This window comes from Phycodurus eques, chromosome 15, assembly GCF_024500275.1.
Source record: "Phycodurus eques isolate BA_2022a chromosome 15, UOR_Pequ_1.1, whole genome shotgun sequence".
In the NCBI taxonomy this organism is placed as follows: Eukaryota; Metazoa; Chordata; class Actinopteri; order Syngnathiformes; family Syngnathidae; genus Phycodurus; species Phycodurus eques.
The window spans coordinates 2,688,476-2,708,186 of NC_084539.1; the positions used below are offsets into that span (position 1 = coordinate 2,688,476).

General features: G+C 42.9%; 1 protein-coding gene across 1 annotated transcript in view; it reads right to left on the reverse strand.

Annotated features, from left to right (window-relative positions):
* dcc (DCC netrin 1 receptor) overlaps positions 1-19,711 on the reverse strand; it is a 310,603-nt gene that overhangs the window by 127,104 nt on the left and 163,788 nt on the right. Inside the window, exon 8 of the mRNA XM_061698483.1 lies at positions 6,371-6,530. Within this exon, the coding sequence (XP_061554467.1) occupies positions 6,371-6,530 (160 nt within the window). The remainder of the gene's footprint in view (positions 1-6,370; positions 6,531-19,711) is intronic.

Consider the following 19,711-nt stretch of genomic DNA (forward strand, 5'->3'; position numbering starts at 1 on the left):
CATCAAGTGTCCCACGTCTTCTTAGGTAACCTTTTGTATGAGTTACTGTAGTTTGAGTTTCCACCTAGAAGATACACCAAGTACTCTCTTCCCTGTCTCTCTGAACACCTTGGCTGTAGTGGTCCAGTCTTCTGGAAGCTCCTCCTGTCTCACCTCTTCCCGAAAAGCCGCACAACTCTCTTCCTTTCTCAGCTTCCACCACATGGTTCTCTGCTCTGACTTTGTCTTCTTAATCTTCCTCCCCACCACCAGAGTCATCTTACACACCACTATCCTATGCTGTCTCGCCATACTCTCCCCTACCACTACCTTATAGTCAGTTACCTCCTTCAGATTACATCGTCTGCACAAGATGTAACCCACCTGCGTGCTTCTACCTCTGCTCTTGTAGGTCACCCTAAGTTCCTGCATCTTCTTGAAGAAAGTGTTCACTCCAGCCATCTGACCCTCCAAGTTCCTTTCCTGGATGCCGAACTTACCCATCATTTTTTCATCAACCCTGTTTCTTTCACCAACATGTCCATTGCAGCTTGCACCAATCACGACTCTGTCTGTCTGGGATGCTATTTCGTCTAGTTGCTTTCAGAATTTCGCTTTCACCTCAAGGTCACATCTTAGCTGTGGGGCATAGCTACTAATTACATTATACATAAAACCCTGAATTTCAAGTTTAAGCTTCATCACTCAATCTGACACTGTTTTCACTTCCAAGACATTCTTGACTAACTCTTCCTTTAAAATAACCCGTACTCCATTTCTCTTCCCACCTACAACATGGCAAAAATAATTTGAATCCTGCCCCTCAGCTTCAAGCCTTACTGCCTTTCCACCTGCTCTCCTGGACACACAATATACTGTATCATCCTTTCTTCTCATCATCATGTCAACCAACAACCGAGCGTTTCCTGTCATTGTCCCAACATTCAAAGTCCCCACATACAGTGACAGGTTCTGTGATTTCTTCTTCTCTTTCTGCCGAAGAACCCGCTTTCCACCTCTCCTTCATCTCCGACCCACAGTAGCTCAATTTCCACAGGCGTCCTGAGGGTGCCTAAAGAACCCACTGCCTTTCCACCTCTCCTTCATCTCTGACTCACAGTAGATGAATTTCCACTGGCACCCTGAGGGTTAACGGCGCCGGTGGCGGACGTTGTTAACAACCCGGTGCCACGACCGATCTGGTATGGAACTCTTTGGATGAATGCTCATATTTGTTTGGCAAAGTTTTAAGCCGGATGACCTTCCTGACACAACCCTCTGCATTTATCAGGGCTTGGGACCAGCCTGCAGTTTGCACTGCCGCGTACCCCCCATAGGGCTGCTTTCACACTATATTTATACACACCAGCAGAATACTGTGTACTATACTGAAAAAAACATTCTGTAAGTGGAAACACTTTTGTCTTTGATCAGAAACCACTTCAGCATCTGTTGTGACCATCATTTTCCTCATGCAGTACCACACCTTTAACAACAGGTAAACATGTGTGCCATAGGTCTGGTCCACACAAGGACTTTTCAAATCTTAATTTTTATTTTTTTATTATTATTTTTTTTTTAAATCTACACATAAAGATTAAAAAATCCGGCATGTAACAGATTTGGTCGTATTGTGTGTGGTGTCCTGCGATGACCTCAACACATACAGTGCAGTAACACCACACACGTGTCTGTTCTATCGCCGACCTCGAAAGTCTCACGTGATCACACAAAGACGAAGACAGGCAGACACTTCCGCCAATCTTTTCTGAGTGATGCCGAAGGAAGTAGTCTAGATCAATCAAAAGACAACTGTAGTCACGGGAACGTAAGCTGCTTGGAGATGTTCTTATAGCTTTTAATTTTAACGTGCTTGTCTGTAATTTTCTTTCTAATCTCCTGAGACAACTCTCACCTTCGCTTCCTCTGGTTCATGTTTAGTGTGGTACACACCATGTCATCAAACAGCACAATGATTTCCCGTCACCATTTAAATAGGCTGACTTTGTAGTCAGCCTATTTACACGTTTGTAGTCACCTGTGAGGCTAATTAGAAGACACCGCAATTGAACACAGACACCTCATGTCTGTGTTCACTGTGATGGGTTAAATGCAGAGAACAAATTTCGTGTACACCCATGCATGTTCATGACAATAAAAGGTGATTCTAATTCTAATTGTAATGTCCCTATGGTCAAATTATTTTCAATCTTTTCTGGGGCTAGCATCATTTTTGTCCAGACCTGTTTCATGAGTAGTTGTTTTTTTTAAAATAATTCTGTTGAACCATGTAGCGGACATGCTCCCCGCAAATGGAGGTGACACAGTGGCTCCCCACGGTTTGACAAACTGCTGTCTTCCAAACGGCCCTGCTGTGAGACTGCCCTGATGCTTTGGACCCTAAAGTAATTAGCAGGTCCCCTCGAAATCTTGGTTTACAGTCATCAAAGAGTCCTTTCTTCGTTTTAACTCACAACAGCCCAAAAGGGACCGATTGACGATGGGATGCAAGTACAGCAATAAACTATTTGCTTAATATCCAAATGTGCACACAAGGCGCCACCCACAGGCATCGAGAGGAACTGCACAGTCGACCTGGCAGACTCTCGTTTGATGTTTAACCAAGGAAAAATGTCTGTTTTGATATTTCAAAAACTCTGCAGAATTATTCCAAATGTGTGCCTTGATGTCTGTGTCAATGTGTCAACTTTACAAACGCAGCTGTGAGATTTGGAGAATTGTTTGTCTTGGATTTGACTCCAAGACGCATGAAATTCGATTTGAATCATAAGCAGTTGATTTGTCAAAACTAAAGTATAAACATTCTATGTGCTTGACCTGTGAGTAAAGAGAGTACCAAGTTGAGGTTATTTTATATAAATATATGATTTTAAACCCATTTGATCAAATTTGTAGACAAGATTCAGGCTGATAGGTGTGGTCTTCTCCATCCCTCTTCAACATGCCCCTGGGGTACTTAACCCTGGTGCTCTTGTGTTTTCTCTTTTGTTTTTTTTTCTCGCCTCTTGTCTTGCTGGCAGCTCAGCAGCCGGGCTGGCTTCGGCCACCCCTTGCCCCTGCCCTTTTCTTTTGTGCGGGTCCTCGGAATGGAGACTTGGCTTCCCAGCCTCAATCTGTGGTACCAAGTACGCTCCCAGCCAAGCGTGATCGCTCTGAAATTGCCAGCGAGCCACAAAAAAGGCAGGAAGAGAGACGGTCCTGTTCTCCCAACCATTTTTCTTCTCCCGCCTCTTTTATTTTGCTTTCTTTTTCTTTTTCTTCTGCAACCAAATCTGTCGCCTTGTTTCCTGAGCCACTTCCAGAGAGAGACTACCACCCACCAGCTTGAGCCTACGGTCGTAAGTAGACGCTGCAAAACCTTTGCCAGAATGTACAATATTAGTGCCGAGTAATTTCAGGGAAATTACTAGCTTCAGACAAAATCTCAACTTTGTCCTCTCTCTCTCTCCCGTCAACACTGGACTTTAGTCCAACACCCAATGTTCTATTTCCCTTTCCTTTTTATCATTATTAATGTTATTTTCTTTCTTTAGTGAGACCCCTTTGTGTGTTTCCTTCTAGATCCCTTGTAGATGTCATTAAAAATACGATAAAATTCCACTCTTGGTTGTATTTTGTGTGTGTTCTGAGTTTAAGTAAACCTCTGTCATCTGGAACGCAAAATGTCATAAAGTGTAGCGACCTTCAAATTACTGAAGACTGATAAAAAGGTTTCTCGTCACTTTCCCTAAATTTTCCCCCTTTAATAGATCAAGTTAGTTTGATTTGAACAATTAAACTTAAAATTACGCTAAACCGGAGGTAACGCATGCGTCGCTTCCGACTTATTATTTTCTCCTAAATGAATTACATTTTTATTTGACCCATCTACTCCAAAATTAATTTCAGATTTTTATTGGTTAATTTTCATTAAATTGTTATTTATTATTTCTTTTGTCAAATTCAAGTTATTTCTGTGACCACTGTGGGTTTTTCTTTCATTAACAGAAAGAGTCCCAACAAGTTTGTCCACGTGTGTACTTTTTGCCGTCTGGGGAGCCCACTTTAATACAAAAAACAGCATCGGGTAAGACGCGTTTGTTTTCATTTATGGTCGTTCCTGTGTTTGTCAGTATGGGGCACTTTTTTTATTTGCTCCATTTCGTTTCACGTCAAAATTCTCGGAATCATGACTCAGGGAGACGTCGACTTTCCCCACACACATGAAGAGTTTTGGTCGTAAATATTGAACACCTTTCATAATTTAGGATTGTCGGACCTGACCTGATTCAGACCCTAAAATCAGGACAAATCCACTCTTAACACACCTCAGACCTAAGGACAATCTTATAGGATAATCTTATATGACATAAGATTGTCTGACTGTTTTGTTTGACATGCTTGGTCGGGAAGCGACAGAATCCGGACAAAAACAGCCCAGGGCGGGATTTTCTTTACTCCTACCCGGCTTTTGGTGGGGGGACGGATAACTGGACAGGCCTCCTAGTGTATTCCAGTGGTGGATTCAGTCATGCTGCTGGGGTGGTGCCAATTGGCGTCCACCTTGGTTCCCCATTCCGGCTGCTGGTGGGGGACAGTGAGGCCCGCTGTTGCTCCTCAACCCTCTTTCCTCCTCTTCTCTGGGGGGGGTGGGGGGGGTGGTGGGGGGGTGGTGGTGGTGGGGGGTACGGCGGGGCTGAGTGTGACAGTCCTCTCTCCCTGTGGTTGTCTCGCTGGATGGCTGGGTGGGTGGCTTTGGGCCCCTGCGGCCTCCTCTGGGTGGCTGGTTTTGGGGCGCCTCAGTGGGGCCAGTGGACCGCCCTAGGTCCCTCGATGTGGGTGGTGTCCCGTACACCAGGCTGCCCTCAGGTGGGCTCCTGGGCGGGTGGGGTTGGCTCCTCAGCCCCCGCGGTGCATGCGCAGCAAGTACAGGTCAATTCTGAAGATTATGGTGCATGCGACACAGTGTCAATTCACTTGCATGTGTCCGCCGTTATTCACGTCAGGGGCTTATTCGCTTGGTGTGGGGCCACTCACTCATTACAATATATAACTCATAACTATGGGAACTTCCTGGGTATCCCCTCACTTGCTCTCTGTTTCTATAGATGTTTAACATTTACATAGCCACTCCCACCACAGGTCAGCCATACAGCCGGGTCGACTACCTGTGTCCTGCATGCTTACCCTCCGATCTTTGTCCTGTCCAGTCCTGTCCTGTATTGTCCTAACCTTCTTCACAGAGTGTAGCACTACTGCCCCATACAACACTCGAATCAAATGTGTCATTGTACTAGGCATATAATGATTTACTTTCCTCATCTTTCTTGCAGTTAATGTCCTGTCTTTTGTTGTCTTATCTTCCTATATTATTTAGTTATCTTTTCACTGTCTCTCCCGCTTGTGTTTTTCTGTCACTCCCCTTTAAAACTTTGTTCTGCCAACTGAATTTTCAATAAAAATCAATCATAATACAAAGAACCACAGTGGCATCTTAAAAATGCCACTGTAGCACAGTAAAACTGTTCCAGCATAAAAGGGACATGGATTCTCCTTTGTGCTTGACCTAACAGCCAAACTGGCCAAAACAAAAAGGGAAAATGTGTGTGGCAGGCTACCCACAGTACAAGGCCACTTTATGTGGGGGGAGTAGGAGGGGATGAGATTGTGTTAGAAAACTATTTGCCTCACATATAGAAACAAATCTCCTTCGCACAGACATCAATACAGGAAAACTGCACATTTTCGAGTGGCCTTTTATTGTGGGCATCTTAAGGCACACCTGTGCCATAAAGGTGTTGCTGTTGTCACCCTGGGACCCTCACTTTCTGAGAACTACTGACCTAAGGCACACCCGTGCAGCATTTTAGAGTAGCCTTTTATTGTGGACAACCTGAAAGTACACCAAGTGATGTGGCCGAAACCGACAGAACTCTCGTATAGAGTGTGGGGCTTGGCGACCTTTTTCATGAGTGGCCGATCAGTCTGCGACTGATTTTGCGCAATGCAACAACTCGTCAATCAAAATGCACATAAACTTTCACATACACTAAAAAAAACATTTTAAGACAGTGAGATCCATATAATCATGCTGTCTCATCCACACATTTCAGGTGAATGGATTTTTCTCAGTTAAGGAGAATCACTCAGTCACAAATTTAGACATATTTGTGAACAATACTGGCGACAAAAGGACCTTTTGTTTACATAAAATATGTCTTATATGTTTGTGTTCAGCTCATGAAAAATGGGAGTAAAAACAAGTGTTGAATTTATATTCTTCTTCAGCGTATATAACGACTTTCTTTAAGGGTTGTATGCTAGATACTCTGGCTGGAAGTTACTGAAGTATAATTTCAAATCCAACAAGGACAAATTAAAACATTCTTACCTTTCAATGCCATCTTTGGAGTAATAAACGCCGTAAGTCTGTATAGATCCTCCAGTCTCTTCTGGAGGGCGCCAGCTGAGTCGGACAAATCGGCTTGACACTAGGACAGGGACCAGGTCGCGGGGGGCAGAGGGGAGGGCAACGCCTGGGCTGGGGGACACTGGTGGGGGATCAGAGGAGGAGGAGTAAGTCAAAGGGGTGCCAGAAGGAGCAGGCGGAGCAGGAGGTGGACGGGGAAGAGGAGGTGTGTGGACAGGTCTAGACTGAGTGGGTGTGGCTTCTGTGAGCAGTCCATCCCGGGTAGAGGGAGGGACGAGATGCGGGGAGGACGAGGGAGAGGACCACAGCAGGAAATGGAGGAGAGGAGCAGGAAGGAGGTGGCAAAGGACAAAATAAAGGCAAAATGATACAAGAATGGAGGAGAGGATTAGATTAGGAACATAAAAGACATGGAAGAGACAAGAAGGAAGAAAAAGGAGGAAGAAGAAGAATGGTAAAGAAGATCCCAGACAAGAAAATATAGTGGCAGAGATTCTGACATAAATAGCTAGTTGGGGTTCTAAACATTTAAAAACAATCATAAACATCAGAATAGATTCATCCTTATTTACTGTATTATCAGTTATTGGAGGCATAGAAGCCTCAAATGTAAAGGTTAGACTAAAAGACAAAAAGGACACATTCAAAATCATGGTTGGATGTCTAGTACCTTGCAAAAGTATTCACACCTTTGACTTTTTGGTTGTTAAAATCTGTAATTTAAATGATTTTCAAGTCTGAATTTTATTTGATGGATCTGCAAAAATAGTCTGAGTTTTGAAGTGAAATGTGAAAAACACATAAAAATACATTTAAAAAATGAAAAGAAAAGACAATTGCCATGTGTATATGTAGTCACCTCTTCGTGATGACGCCCCTACGAAACTCTGACACAACCATTCATTCATTCATTTTCCGTACCGCTTCTCCTCACTAGGGTCCCTGGCTTGCTCGAGCCCATCCCAGCTATCTTTGGGCGAGAGGCGGGGTACAGCCTGAACTGGTCGCCAGCCAATCGCAGGGCGCATATAAACAAACAACCATTCACACTCACATTCACACCTACGGGCATTTAGAGTCTTCAATTAACCTACCATGCCTGTTTTTGAGATGTGGGAGGAAACGGGAGTACCCGGAGAAAAGCCACGCAGGCACGGGGAGAACATGCAAACTCCACACAGGTGAGGCTCGATTTGAACCCGGGTCCTCAGAACTGTGAGGCAGACGTGTAACCAGTTGCCCGCATTGCCGCCCTGTCACAACCAATTACCTTCAAAACTTGTATAATTCGTGAAATGAAGTGCGATCTGTGTTACATGATTTTCATGTATAAAGACACCTTGACACACGCCCTTTCTGAAAGGCCCCACAGGCTGCAGCACCAAAGTAAGAGGCACTGTTAATTAAGCACAGCCATGAAGACCAATGAACTCTCCAAACCAAATGAGGGACAATGTTGTTGAGAAGTACAAGCCAAGGTTAAATCTTTTAAAAAAATATTTGATGATCCCCAGGACCACCATCAAATCCATCACAATCAAAGGGGAGTAATATACCATTACAAACATTCCCAGAGAGGGCTCCACCAAAACTCACAGACCAGGCAAGGAGGAATTTAATCAAAGAGGCAGCAGAGAGATTAGAGATAATACTGGAGGAACGGCAGAGTTCCACAGCAGAAGCTCTCTTCAGGCCATTCATCCATCAAGCCCAACTGGCTCAGAAGAGAGCCATTACTTTCAGCTAAAAATGGGAAGGCGCGTTTTAGAGTTTGCAAAAGGGCATTTGGGAGAGTCCCAAAATGTTTGTCGGAAGGTGCTCTGGTCAGATGAGACTAAAATTGAAGTTTTTGGCCATCAAGGAAAGCTCTGTCTGGTGCACACCCAACACATTTCATCGGCCCAAGAACACCGATCATGTTGTGGGCGGCAGTCACAGGGAAACCGGCCCATGTCAAGGGAAACATGTTTGGTGCTAAATACAGTGATATTCTTGAGCAAAACCTGTATCAGTCTGTAAGTGACCGTCAAACTTGAAGGAGCTGGAGCAGTTTTCCCTTGAGGGATGGGCAAAAATCCCTGCAGTGGCCAAATGCAGCAAGTCAAAAATACATACTCAATGCCATCCATCCATCCTTCCATTTGCTGTGCCACTTCTCCTAACTAGGGTCGCGGGCGTGCTGGAGCCTATCCCAGCTATCATCGGGCAGGAGGCGGGGTACAGCCTGAACTGGTTGCCAGCCAATCGCAGGGCACAGACAAACAAACAACCAGTCACACTCACATTCACACCTACAGGCAATTTAGAGTCGTCAACTAATCTACCACGTATGTCTTTGGGATGTGGGAGGAAACCGGAGTGCCCGGAGAAAACCCACGTAGGCACGGGGAGAACATGCAAACTCCGCACAGGCGGGGCCCGGGGATTGAACCCCAGACCTCAGAACTGTGAGGCAGACGCTCTAACCAGTCGTACACCGTGCCGCACATACTCAATGTTTTATTTGAATTTTTGTTATATATATTTTTAGATCTATATTTCTCATTCCACTTCAAAACTTAGACTATTCTTTGCAGATCCATGAAATAAAGTTCAGATAAATATTTTGAAATAGAAGTTGTAATGTAACAAAAAAGCAATGTACTTTTGCAAGGCACAGTATACTGCAGTCTGTTTTAAAATTCCAAGTCCATTTTTTAACAGTGCATTGAAATCTACTTTAAAGTCACCCATATACAGTATAATGATACTAGCCTTACATTAAGTATGCACACACGCTATAAAATGCAGGTGAACAAATACATGCTGGTATACAAACACAAGTGAAAACAATGAGCAGCATCACTGACCAGCACATTTTGATGCATGGCTTTCAATTCACTCAATCAGCAGATAATCCGATTCACACCTGATTTGAATCCACATATGGTGGAGACCCAATTTTGATCAGATTTGATCTGATCCAATGCGGTTTTTTTTTGTCTACTTGTGCTACCATGATACATATAGTATCTGAAGTGATATAAAAAAAAAATCCTAATTGCGTCACTTGAATCATGTAGTGCAGTGATTCCCTAAGTGTGGTATGAGCACCACTACGTGTACTTGAGCACCCTCTAGTGGTACACGATAGAATAACTGCCTAAATACAGTTCAGTTGTATTTGACCGAAGTTGAACACATTTTAAAAAGTTATTGAGCTACATTTTTTTACTTTTTTGTGCAATACATTTTAATTGAATAACTATTTCAGTAGTTTTTGTTTACATTTCCAAATTTTAGCAGCGTTAATGTTCAAATTGAATAATGTACAGTGACTTAAAATATAACAAAATTTTTAGGAACAAAACCTTGTTTTGATTAACACTTAGGCCTACTATGCTACACTTTTTTTCTTCTAGCTTCCACATTAACATAATTAAGATTTCAAATGGGCGGCACGGTGGCCGACTGGTTAGAGCGTCAATCCCCGGCCCCGCCTGTGTGGAGTTTGCATGTTCTCCCCGTGCCTGCGTGGGTTTTCTCCGGCCACTCCGGTTTCCTCCCACATCCCAAAATCATGCATGAATTGGAGACTCTAAATGGCCCGTAGGCGTGACTGTGGGTGCGAATGGTTGTTTGTTCCTATGTGCCCTGCGATTGGCTGGCAACCAGTTGAGGGTGTACCCCGCCGCCTACCCGATGACAGCTGGGATAGGCTCCAGCACGCCCGCGACCCTAGTGAGGATAAGCGGCTCAGAAAATGGATGGATGGAAGATTTCAAATGAAATAAACCGTGAACTTGTTTAACTTTCAAAACTGTCTTTAAATTCTGCACCTGTCTGTCTTTCTGTCGGTCTGCTGTAGCTTGCCTATATGTCCTCGCCATCTCTCTTCATTAACATGACGAGATGACAATTTAATGTCAGTAAACAGCAAGACAATACTTTCATCAGTACCAAACCTTGTACAGGCTGAGCGTGATGCTAGCATAGATGCCTGACGAGAGTTATTTTTACAGTATATATATCCATCTATTCATTTTCTATACCGCTTATCATCACAAGGGTCACGGCCATGCTGGAGCCTATCCCAGCTATCTTGGACGAGAGGCGAGCTACACCCTGAACTGGTCGCCAGCCAATTGCAGGGCACATTGAAACAAACAACCATTCGCACTCACATTCACGGGCAATTTACTTTCATTCACTTTTCTCATCCAGGGCAAAAGGGCTAATACCCGAACATTACTAGGGTTCCATTCGTGCACATCCCTGTGTCTGTTGCATGTGCCCGATACGCTTCACAGTTGGCACTCACTTTTTTAGACTTTGGGCTTAACAAATAGCCACTCCCTACTTTATTTCACAGAGATGAAACTGTTCCTTGCGTTTACAAAGAAGCAGTACACTTTGTGACTTTTTGAAAGTGGGAACACCAAACTTCCGAAACATAATGTATAGTACTGCTAGGTGAAAACTAGGCCATATAAACCCTGATGTAAATTAATTGTAATAATCCAGGTAAGAAACAGTTCACATGTTAATACCGGTGAAACACAAGAACCCCCACATGTACTGTATTCCGTGGCTGGCCGGATACCAGAGAGAGAGAGAGACAGAGAGAGAGAGAGAGAAACCCAGTAGATGCATAAATTACAGTTACTTGTTACCATAAAGTTGGACTGATGCTGCCATATGCACAGCCAAAAACATCTGCAATTTACCGCAAGGTGTTTTCTCAAGTTAGAAGTGGGCTGAGATTGGGCAGTGCCAAAACTATGCTGCATGTTAAAGGTGTTTTTTGTAGTCTGTAATGTAAACGTGAGTCGCGCGCGGCTGTCGCGTCCTACTTTGATTGGCCCGCGAAGCCCAGTAGAAGACTTTCTGTGCGGACATGTGACTGGTGTCGGTTGATAGGTGAACTTGAGTCAAACATCACTGTGGTATTCACAGTGGATTGGAGCAACGGCGCCCGACGCGTAAATCGATGACGAAAGTCTAAAAATGATCACGCAATTATTGATAAATGAAAGTAGCGAGCGCAATGTACTCTAGATTATTGTAAGTACCATGTCAAGTACAAGTAAGTACCATGTCGTGTTAACATTAATACTCGAGTAAAAGTAAAAAGTATGCTTCATTAAAACTACTCTGACAAGTACATTTTATCCTAAATGTTCCGTGAGTAAATGTGACGGAGTAAATGTAACATGTTACGACTCACATCTGCTTATTTGTGTCACAAAGATCATTTACACAACTTTGAAATTGTATTATTAACTATCTCTCTCGCTCTCGTAAAGTGCAGACGCTTTTTTGCTCGCGATGCTTTCTTCGCCTCTGTTTAAAATTTTTCTAGCTTGTTTTTCTTCTAAACAAATTTGAAGCAGCGACTCCTGGATATTTTTAAACCTGTGGGACTGTACCTTTTTTTGTCGATACAGTCAGTTTTTGCTATATTCCAATATTTTCTGATAGCCTCTCACCACTACTAATTAGCACAAGCCTGCTTTTAGCAACAAGACCAGCAATCAAGATACCTCCCTTTTCCACTGAGGACTATCACGGACTCCTGCAGAGGATGTCAAGCCTGGAAATGAAAATCCACCGTCTTGCAGTGGATGTAAATGGACAGTTGGGGAATGAAACCACTCTATCGATGTCTCAATATGGTGAGCAGAAGTATGCTAACAGACAGCCACTTATCTGAACAAAGAGGACGGATATGACTGTGGAAACGGCAATGGACCGTCCAGCAGTTCTCCCAGGAATTTACTGGGAGCAAAGTCCAAAGATATGGAACAACATCTAAAAGGGAGGACACAACACTAGTAGTTTACTGAGAAATCCGACTGGCCCACGTTGTGGGCTGTTTCAACCCCGAGTGAGCGGCCATGGACAGTCGCTACAGCGAAGGGCAAGAAAAAACGATGCGAGTCAATGTAAAACATTGACATCAAACTTACAAATATATTTCAGCCACTTTTACAAGACCCTGGCCAAGAATGCTCATCCCCCACCACCCCTGAAAGGTATAAAACTAAATCATACAAGAAAAAAATGGGGCCCCAAACATTAATAGTTGGTGATGGAGCTGTCAAGGATGCGGCACCAAAGTACTTTGTTTTACCAATGATATGGTGGAAGATACCTCCCCCAAAAAATCCTGGAGCTCACTAATCAGCACCCAACTGTGAAATATGTCAATATACACACAGGGGCCCTGGATGTTCTCAAGCAGCAATCAGAGGTACTAAAGCGATATTTCATTGATCTCCAAACAAAAGTGCAATGTTTGGATGTTGAGGTTTTTATTAGTGGACCTCTCCCACTTGTACGATTTGGAGTTGAATGTTTCTCTAGGCTCAGTCAATTAAATAAGTGTCTCAAAGAGGTGTGTACGGCACTATCCATGAGTTTCATTGACACTTTCTGCATTTTTGAGAGTGCAGACATGTTTACAAGGCAGACGTAATTATCCCTGTAATTACAAGGGACAGAAATTTGGTCAAAGAAACATGGAACACAAAAAAGTAGAACTACAAATTTAGTGAGGATAAAATGTGAATCTATCAAACCATTGTCTCCAGTTATCTGTGTGGGACTAGCTCTTTTCAACATCAGGTCATTGGGTAATAAATCAATGTTGATTAATGACATCATTACAACCTATGAGCTGGACCTTTTGTTACTAAATGAAACGTGGTTAACAGACAGTAGCTGCAATACCATTTTAAATGAGGCAACGCCAGCAAATTTTAATTTTATGAACAAGTGTTGAATAGGGAAAAAAAGGCGGTGGTATTGCTGCTATTTTTAAGTCATTATTTCAGTGTAAAGAAATTATACTGGGTGATTTTAGCTCTTTTGGATATCTCTGTTTTTGAGTTAAAGGTGACCAAGAGGTTATTGTTGTAATAATTTATAGGCCTCCAAGATACAATAGAAAATTTATGGAGGACTTTTCAGAATTGGTGTCAGTTATTTGTACTGACTTCAACTATTTTGTCATAACGGGAGACTTTAACATTCATTTTGACAATAACATGGAAAAAAAATCTAAAGAACTCTGCTATACTAGACACATTTGACCTCTCTCAACATATTAAGAGTCCAACTCACACTTAAGGTCACATCTTAGACCTGGTCATCTCTAAGGATGTTGAAATTCAATCTATTGACGTTAAGGATATGGCTATTTCTGACCATTTTTGTGTGTTCTTTGAATTACAGATTCTTCCAAAAGTTCAGACAACCTCTATGTCTATTAAGAAAGGGTACATAAATGAGAGTACCGCCACTAAGTTTATGGAGACCATTGCTGTGCCGCAAATTGGGAATGCTTAGACAGTTGATGAACCTTTGGATAATTTCACCTGTAAAATCTCAAATGTCATGAATACTGTCGCTCCTATTAAAACTAAGATAATCTTGAGGCGACCTCGAACACCACACTACAAATTGACTATGACCTCTATGGACAAAGTCTTTGTAATTTTAACCAGAGAGAAACACTTTTCTGAAATCATCAGTAAGAACTTCAACAATACTCATACTATGTTTGCTGTGGTTGACAACCCCAACCCCCCCCCCCCCCCCCCCTCCGCTCCCCCCAAACCCCCCATCCCAAATCAGATAGCTCCAGAACTCCTAACAGCAGATTAAGGCAATGAATTTGCTTGTTATTTTAGTGAAAAAATACAATCCATCAGGTTAAATATTAGCACAAATCAGCAAAATAAGAAAATGATACTACATCTGAAACCACCCAGGAAAAACTCTGTTACTATGTCAGAATTTGATACAGTTGACCAAAAAACTGTAGAGAAAACGGTTCAGCAGCTGAAACCAACAACGAGCTGTCTTAACTCAACACCATCTGACTTTTTCAAAGCTATTGCGAAGTCTGTGCTAACTGATTTGCAGCAAATAATCAATTGTTCACTTCAGTCAGGCGTGTTTCCTAAAGCTCTTAAAGTAGCTTCCATTAAGCCTCTTCTAAGAAATAGAACGCTGGACGCTTCCATTTTAGCAAGCTCATTTCCTTCGGCTCCATCTACCGGAGACAAATTCCTAGTGTGTTTTTGGACATACTTGGCAAATAAAGATGATTCTGATTCTGATATCCAAGATTGTTGAGAAAGTTATTTTTAATGAACTCAGCAATTTCTTGAACTTAAATGGACTTTTTGACAAATTTCAATCAGGGTTCCGAACTCATCACAGTTCAGAATCTGCTCTTATCAAAGTGCTAAGTGATATAAGATTGAATACTGACTCGGGAAAGGTGTAAATTCTGGTCTTGTTGGACCTCAGTGCGGCTTTTGATGTGGTACATCATAATATACCGTTGAACAGGTTGGAAATGTGGGTGGAACAGTCCTTAAACTAAATGGAACAGTCCTTAAATGGTTCAGGGCCTACCTGGAGGAAAGGAGTTATTTTGTAACCATTGGAAGTGTTCAATCTCATCGAACGGCAATGACGTATGGGGTCCCTCAAGGGTCAGTTCTTGGACCCCTCCTGTTCAGCCTGTATATGCTACACTTGGGTCAAATTCTTCAGAATTTTAATTTTGACTATCATAGCGATGCAGATGACACACAGTTATATCTAGCAGTGTCTCCAGATGACTACAGTTCAATTGAGGTGTTGTGTCACTGTCTAAAACAGATAAATATTTGAAGGAGCCAAACTTTTTTTCAATTAAACCACAACAAAACTGAGATAATTGTTTTTGGAAATAAAGAAAAGAGGATTACTGTTAGTAAATACCTGGAGTCACTCTCTTTAAAAACCAAAGACCAAGTCCGAAACCTTGGTGTTCTGATAGATTCCGACCTGACTTTCAACAGTCATATCAAATCAATTACTAAAACTGCCTTGTACCTTCTGAAGAACATATCCAGAGTGAAGGCTTGCACGTGTCAAGCAGACCAGGAGAAGCTCATCCATGCTTTTATCTCAAGTAGACTTGACTATTGTAATGCTCTTATGACTGGACTCCCTAAAAAGAGCATTAAAAAGCTGCAGCTCATTCAGAATGCTGCAGCTCGGGTTCTGACCAGAACAAAGAGGTCAGAGCTTATTATTCCAATTCTAAAGTCTTTACACTAGGTTCCAGTCAGCTTTAGAATAGATTTTAAAGTTCTGATACTGGTCTATAAATCACTAAACGGTTTAGGTCCTGAATACATGAATGAAATGCTAATGGAATATAAACCCAGTAAGGCTCTCAGATCGACAGACTCAGGTCAAGTAGTGGAGCACAGAGTCCAAAGCAAACATGGTGAAGCAGCATTTAGCTATTATGCTGCACACAAACGGAATAAGTTGCAAACAGAGGTGACGTCAGCCCCAAGTGTGCATGTTTCTAAGACCAGGTTAAAAACTCTTCTTTTTTCCCATGCTTTTTAGAGCATCTTCACTTTCAAATGATATTTCTTGCACTGTACGCTATTTTAATTGTTTTTCTTTTTAAAAAATGTTTATAAGCTGTTTTTTCTTTGTTACTAAATGCTATTAATCATGTAAAGCACATTGAATTACATTGTGCATAAAATGCGCTGTATAAATAAATTTGCTTTGCTTTGATTTGCTTATTGTGGACAGAGTCATTAACGGAGATGAATCACGTGTAAGGGGGTGGGCGGGTGGGCGGAATCGCCGTGCTCAGAACTGCAGCTTTGGTTCGCTTCCATAATAGTATTTTTGCGGTGAAATCTTAAACTCAGAAGATCCTAAAGACTCTACGTAGGCTTTCCCCAACATGGAGTGGCATTCCCAAACAAAAATAAACACAAACAAAAACAGCACCGAGTGTGTTGTGACGAGACGCCATTATTCGCCAAGTGGAGCAGTGTCACAAGCGTGACAATTCACATTCACACCTACGGGCAAATTAGAGTCTTCAATTAACCCACCATGCAATGCAGCCCTATGGGGGGCACAAGTCAGTGCAAACTGTAGGCATGTCCCAAGCCCGGATAAATGCAGAGGGTTGCGTCAGGAAAGGAATCCAGCTTAAGAGTTTGCCAAACAAATATGAACATTCATCTAAAGAATTCCATACTGGATCGGTCCTGGCACCGTTAACCTGAAGGGCGCCGGTAGAAATTCAGTGACTGTGGGTCAAAGTCGAAGACGAAGGAGAAGTGGAAATTGGGTTTTTAGGCAGAAAGAGAAGAGGAAAGCACAGAGCCTAGAATTTAATGAGTAGACTTTGAATGTTGGGACTATGACAGGAAAATTTCCGGAGTTGGTTGACATGATGCAGGAGAAAGGTTGATATATTGTCTGTGCAGGAGACCAGGTGGAAAGGCGGTAAGGCTAGAAGTTTAGGGTCAGGGTTTCAATTATTTTACCATGGTATAGCTGGGAAGAGAAATGGAGTATGGGTTATTTTAAAGGAAGAGTGAGCCAAGAATGTCTTGGAGGTGAAAAGAGTATCAGATCGAGTGATGAGGCTGAAACTTGAAATTGAGGGTGTTATGTATAATGTGATGAGCAGCTATGCCCCACAGGTAGGATGTGACCTAGAGGTGAAAGAGAAATTCTGGAAGGAGCTAGATGAAGTAGTTCTTAGCATCCCAGGCAGAGAGAGAGAGTCGTGATTAATGCAGATTGTAATGGACATGTTGGTGAAGGAAACAGGGGTGATGAAGAAATGGCATATGATGACCTGTATGCCAGGTTGGACACTAAAGAAGCAGAAAAAGATCTATAAAGGATGGCCAGACAGACGGATAGAGATGGGAAGGATGTGCAGCAGTTTAGGGTGATTAAGGATAGAGATGGAAATGTGTTGATTTGTGCCAGTAGTGTGCTGGACAGATGGAAAGAATACTTTGAGGAGTTGATGAATGAGGAAAATGAGAGCGAAGGAAGAGTAGAAGAGGAAAGTGTGGTGGACCAGGAAGTGGCAATGATTAGTAAGGGGGGAGTTAGAGAGGCATGAAAGAGGATGAAAAATGGAAAGGGAGTAGGTCCTGATGACATTCCTGTAGAGGTATGGAAGCATCTAGGTGTGGTGGCTGTGGAGTTTTTCACCAGCCTTTACAACATAATTTCAGTGGGTGAGAAGATGCCTGAGGAACGGAGGAAAAGTGTGCTGGTGCCCATTGTTAAGAACAAGGGTGATGTGCAGAGATGTGGGAACTATAAAGGAATAAAGTTGATGAGCCACACAATGAAGTTATGGGAAAGCGTAGGGACAGAAGTTAGTATAGAAGTTAGTATTTACGAGCAACAGTATGGTTTCATGCCTAGAAAGAGTACCACAGATGCATTATTTGCCTTGAGGATGTTGATGGAAAAGTACAGAGAAGGTCAGAAGGAGCTGCATTGTGTCTTTGTAGATCTAAAGAAAGCCTATGACAGAGTACCCAGAGAGGAACTGTGGTACTGCATGCGGAAGTCTGGAGTGGCAGAGAAGTATGTTACAATAATACAGGACATGTATGAGGGCAGCAGAACAGTGGTGAGGTGTGATGGAGGTGTGACAGACAAATTAAAGGTGGAGGTGGGACTGCGTCAGGGATCAGCCCTGAGCCCCTTCCTGTTTGCAGTGGTGATGTGGAGGCTGCCAGATGAGGTTACACTGGAATCCCCGTGGACCATGATGTTTGCAGATGACATTGTGATCTGCAGTGAAAGCAGGGAGCAGGTGGAGGAACAATTAGAAAGATGGAGGCAGGCACCGGAAAGGAGAGGAATGAAGATTAGCAGAAGTAAAACAGAATATATCTGCATGAATGAGAGGGGTGGAGGGGGAAGAGTGAGGCTACAGGGAGAATAGATAGCAAGGGTGGAGGACTTTAAATACTTGGGGTCAGCAGTCAAGAGCAATGGTGAGTGTGGTTAGGAAGTGCAGAAACGGGTAAAAGCAGGTTGGAACGAGTGGAGGAAGGTGTCAGGTGTGTTATGTGACAGAAGAGTCTTTGCTACGATGAAGGGGGAAGTTTATAAGACACTGGTGAGGCCAGCCATGATCTACGGATTAGAGACAGTGGCACTGAAGAGACAACAGGAAGCAGAGGTGGAGGTGGCGGAAATGAAGATGTTGAGGTTCTCTCTCGGAGTGACCAGGTTGAATAAAATCAGAAATGAGCTCATTAGAGGGACGGCCAAGGTTAAATGTTTTGGAGACAAAGTGAGAGAAACCAGACTTCAATGGTTTGGACACGTCCAGAGGAGAAATAGTGAGTATATTGGTAGAAGGATAATGAGGATGGAGCTGCCAGGCAAGAGAGCTAGAGGAAGGCTAAAGACAAGGTTGATAGATTACGTGAGGCAAGACATGAGGACTGTTGGTGTTAGAGAGGAGGATGCAAGAGATAGGCTTACATGGAAAAGGATGACACGCTGTGGCAACCCCTAACAGGACAAGCCGAAAGGAAAAGAACAAGAATTAACCCACCATGCATGTTTTTGGGATGTGGGAGGAAACCGGAGTATCCAGGGAAAACCCACGCAGGCACTGGGAGAGCAAACAAACTCCACACATGTGAGGCCAGATTGGAACCCGGGTCCTCAGAATTGTGAGACGTGCTAACCTGTTGGCCACCATTCTGCCAGCTCAACATTCATTCATTCATTCATCTTCCCTTCCGCTTATCCTCACTAGGGTCACGGGCGTGCTGGAGCCTATCCCAGTTATCTCTGGGCGAGAGGCGGGGTACACCCTGAACTGGTCGCCAACCAATCGCAGGGCACATATAAACAAGAAACCCGGAGAAAACCGACGCAGGCACTGGGAGAACATGCAAACTCCACACAGGCGGGGCTGGGATTTGAACCCCTGTCCTCAGAACTGGGAGGCAGATGTGCTAACCAGTCGGCCACGGTGCCGCCAAAAGTAATGGTTTTATATTAACATTTTTTTAAATACTGTGCAACATAAATCAACAATAAATGTGGAAGTTCCATAAGGTACACATTTCAGGAAGTACTGGTAACATAAACAGCAATGACAACAACAATTAACAACACAATCAGGAAGTTAATTATTGCAACAACAACAAAAAATCCACACTGCATTGTGGGAAATACAAAGTGTTTATTTTTATTTGCATCAGTAGCTAGCTTTGTGAGCGATCACGCAAATACAGTAGTTTCATGGCGGACCTGTACATTACAGTCTTGTTCCGTCACTAGAGTGTTCTCAAGAATCAATCTTGTATTTCTTTTATTTTTATTTACTTTTTTTACCAATCAGCAAACAGATAGCATCTATTCGACATAAAGATACCCGCTTTTTGTGTCATTTTCTTCTTCTTCTTCTTCTTCGCCTTTTTGACGTAATATTATTCTGCAGTGCCC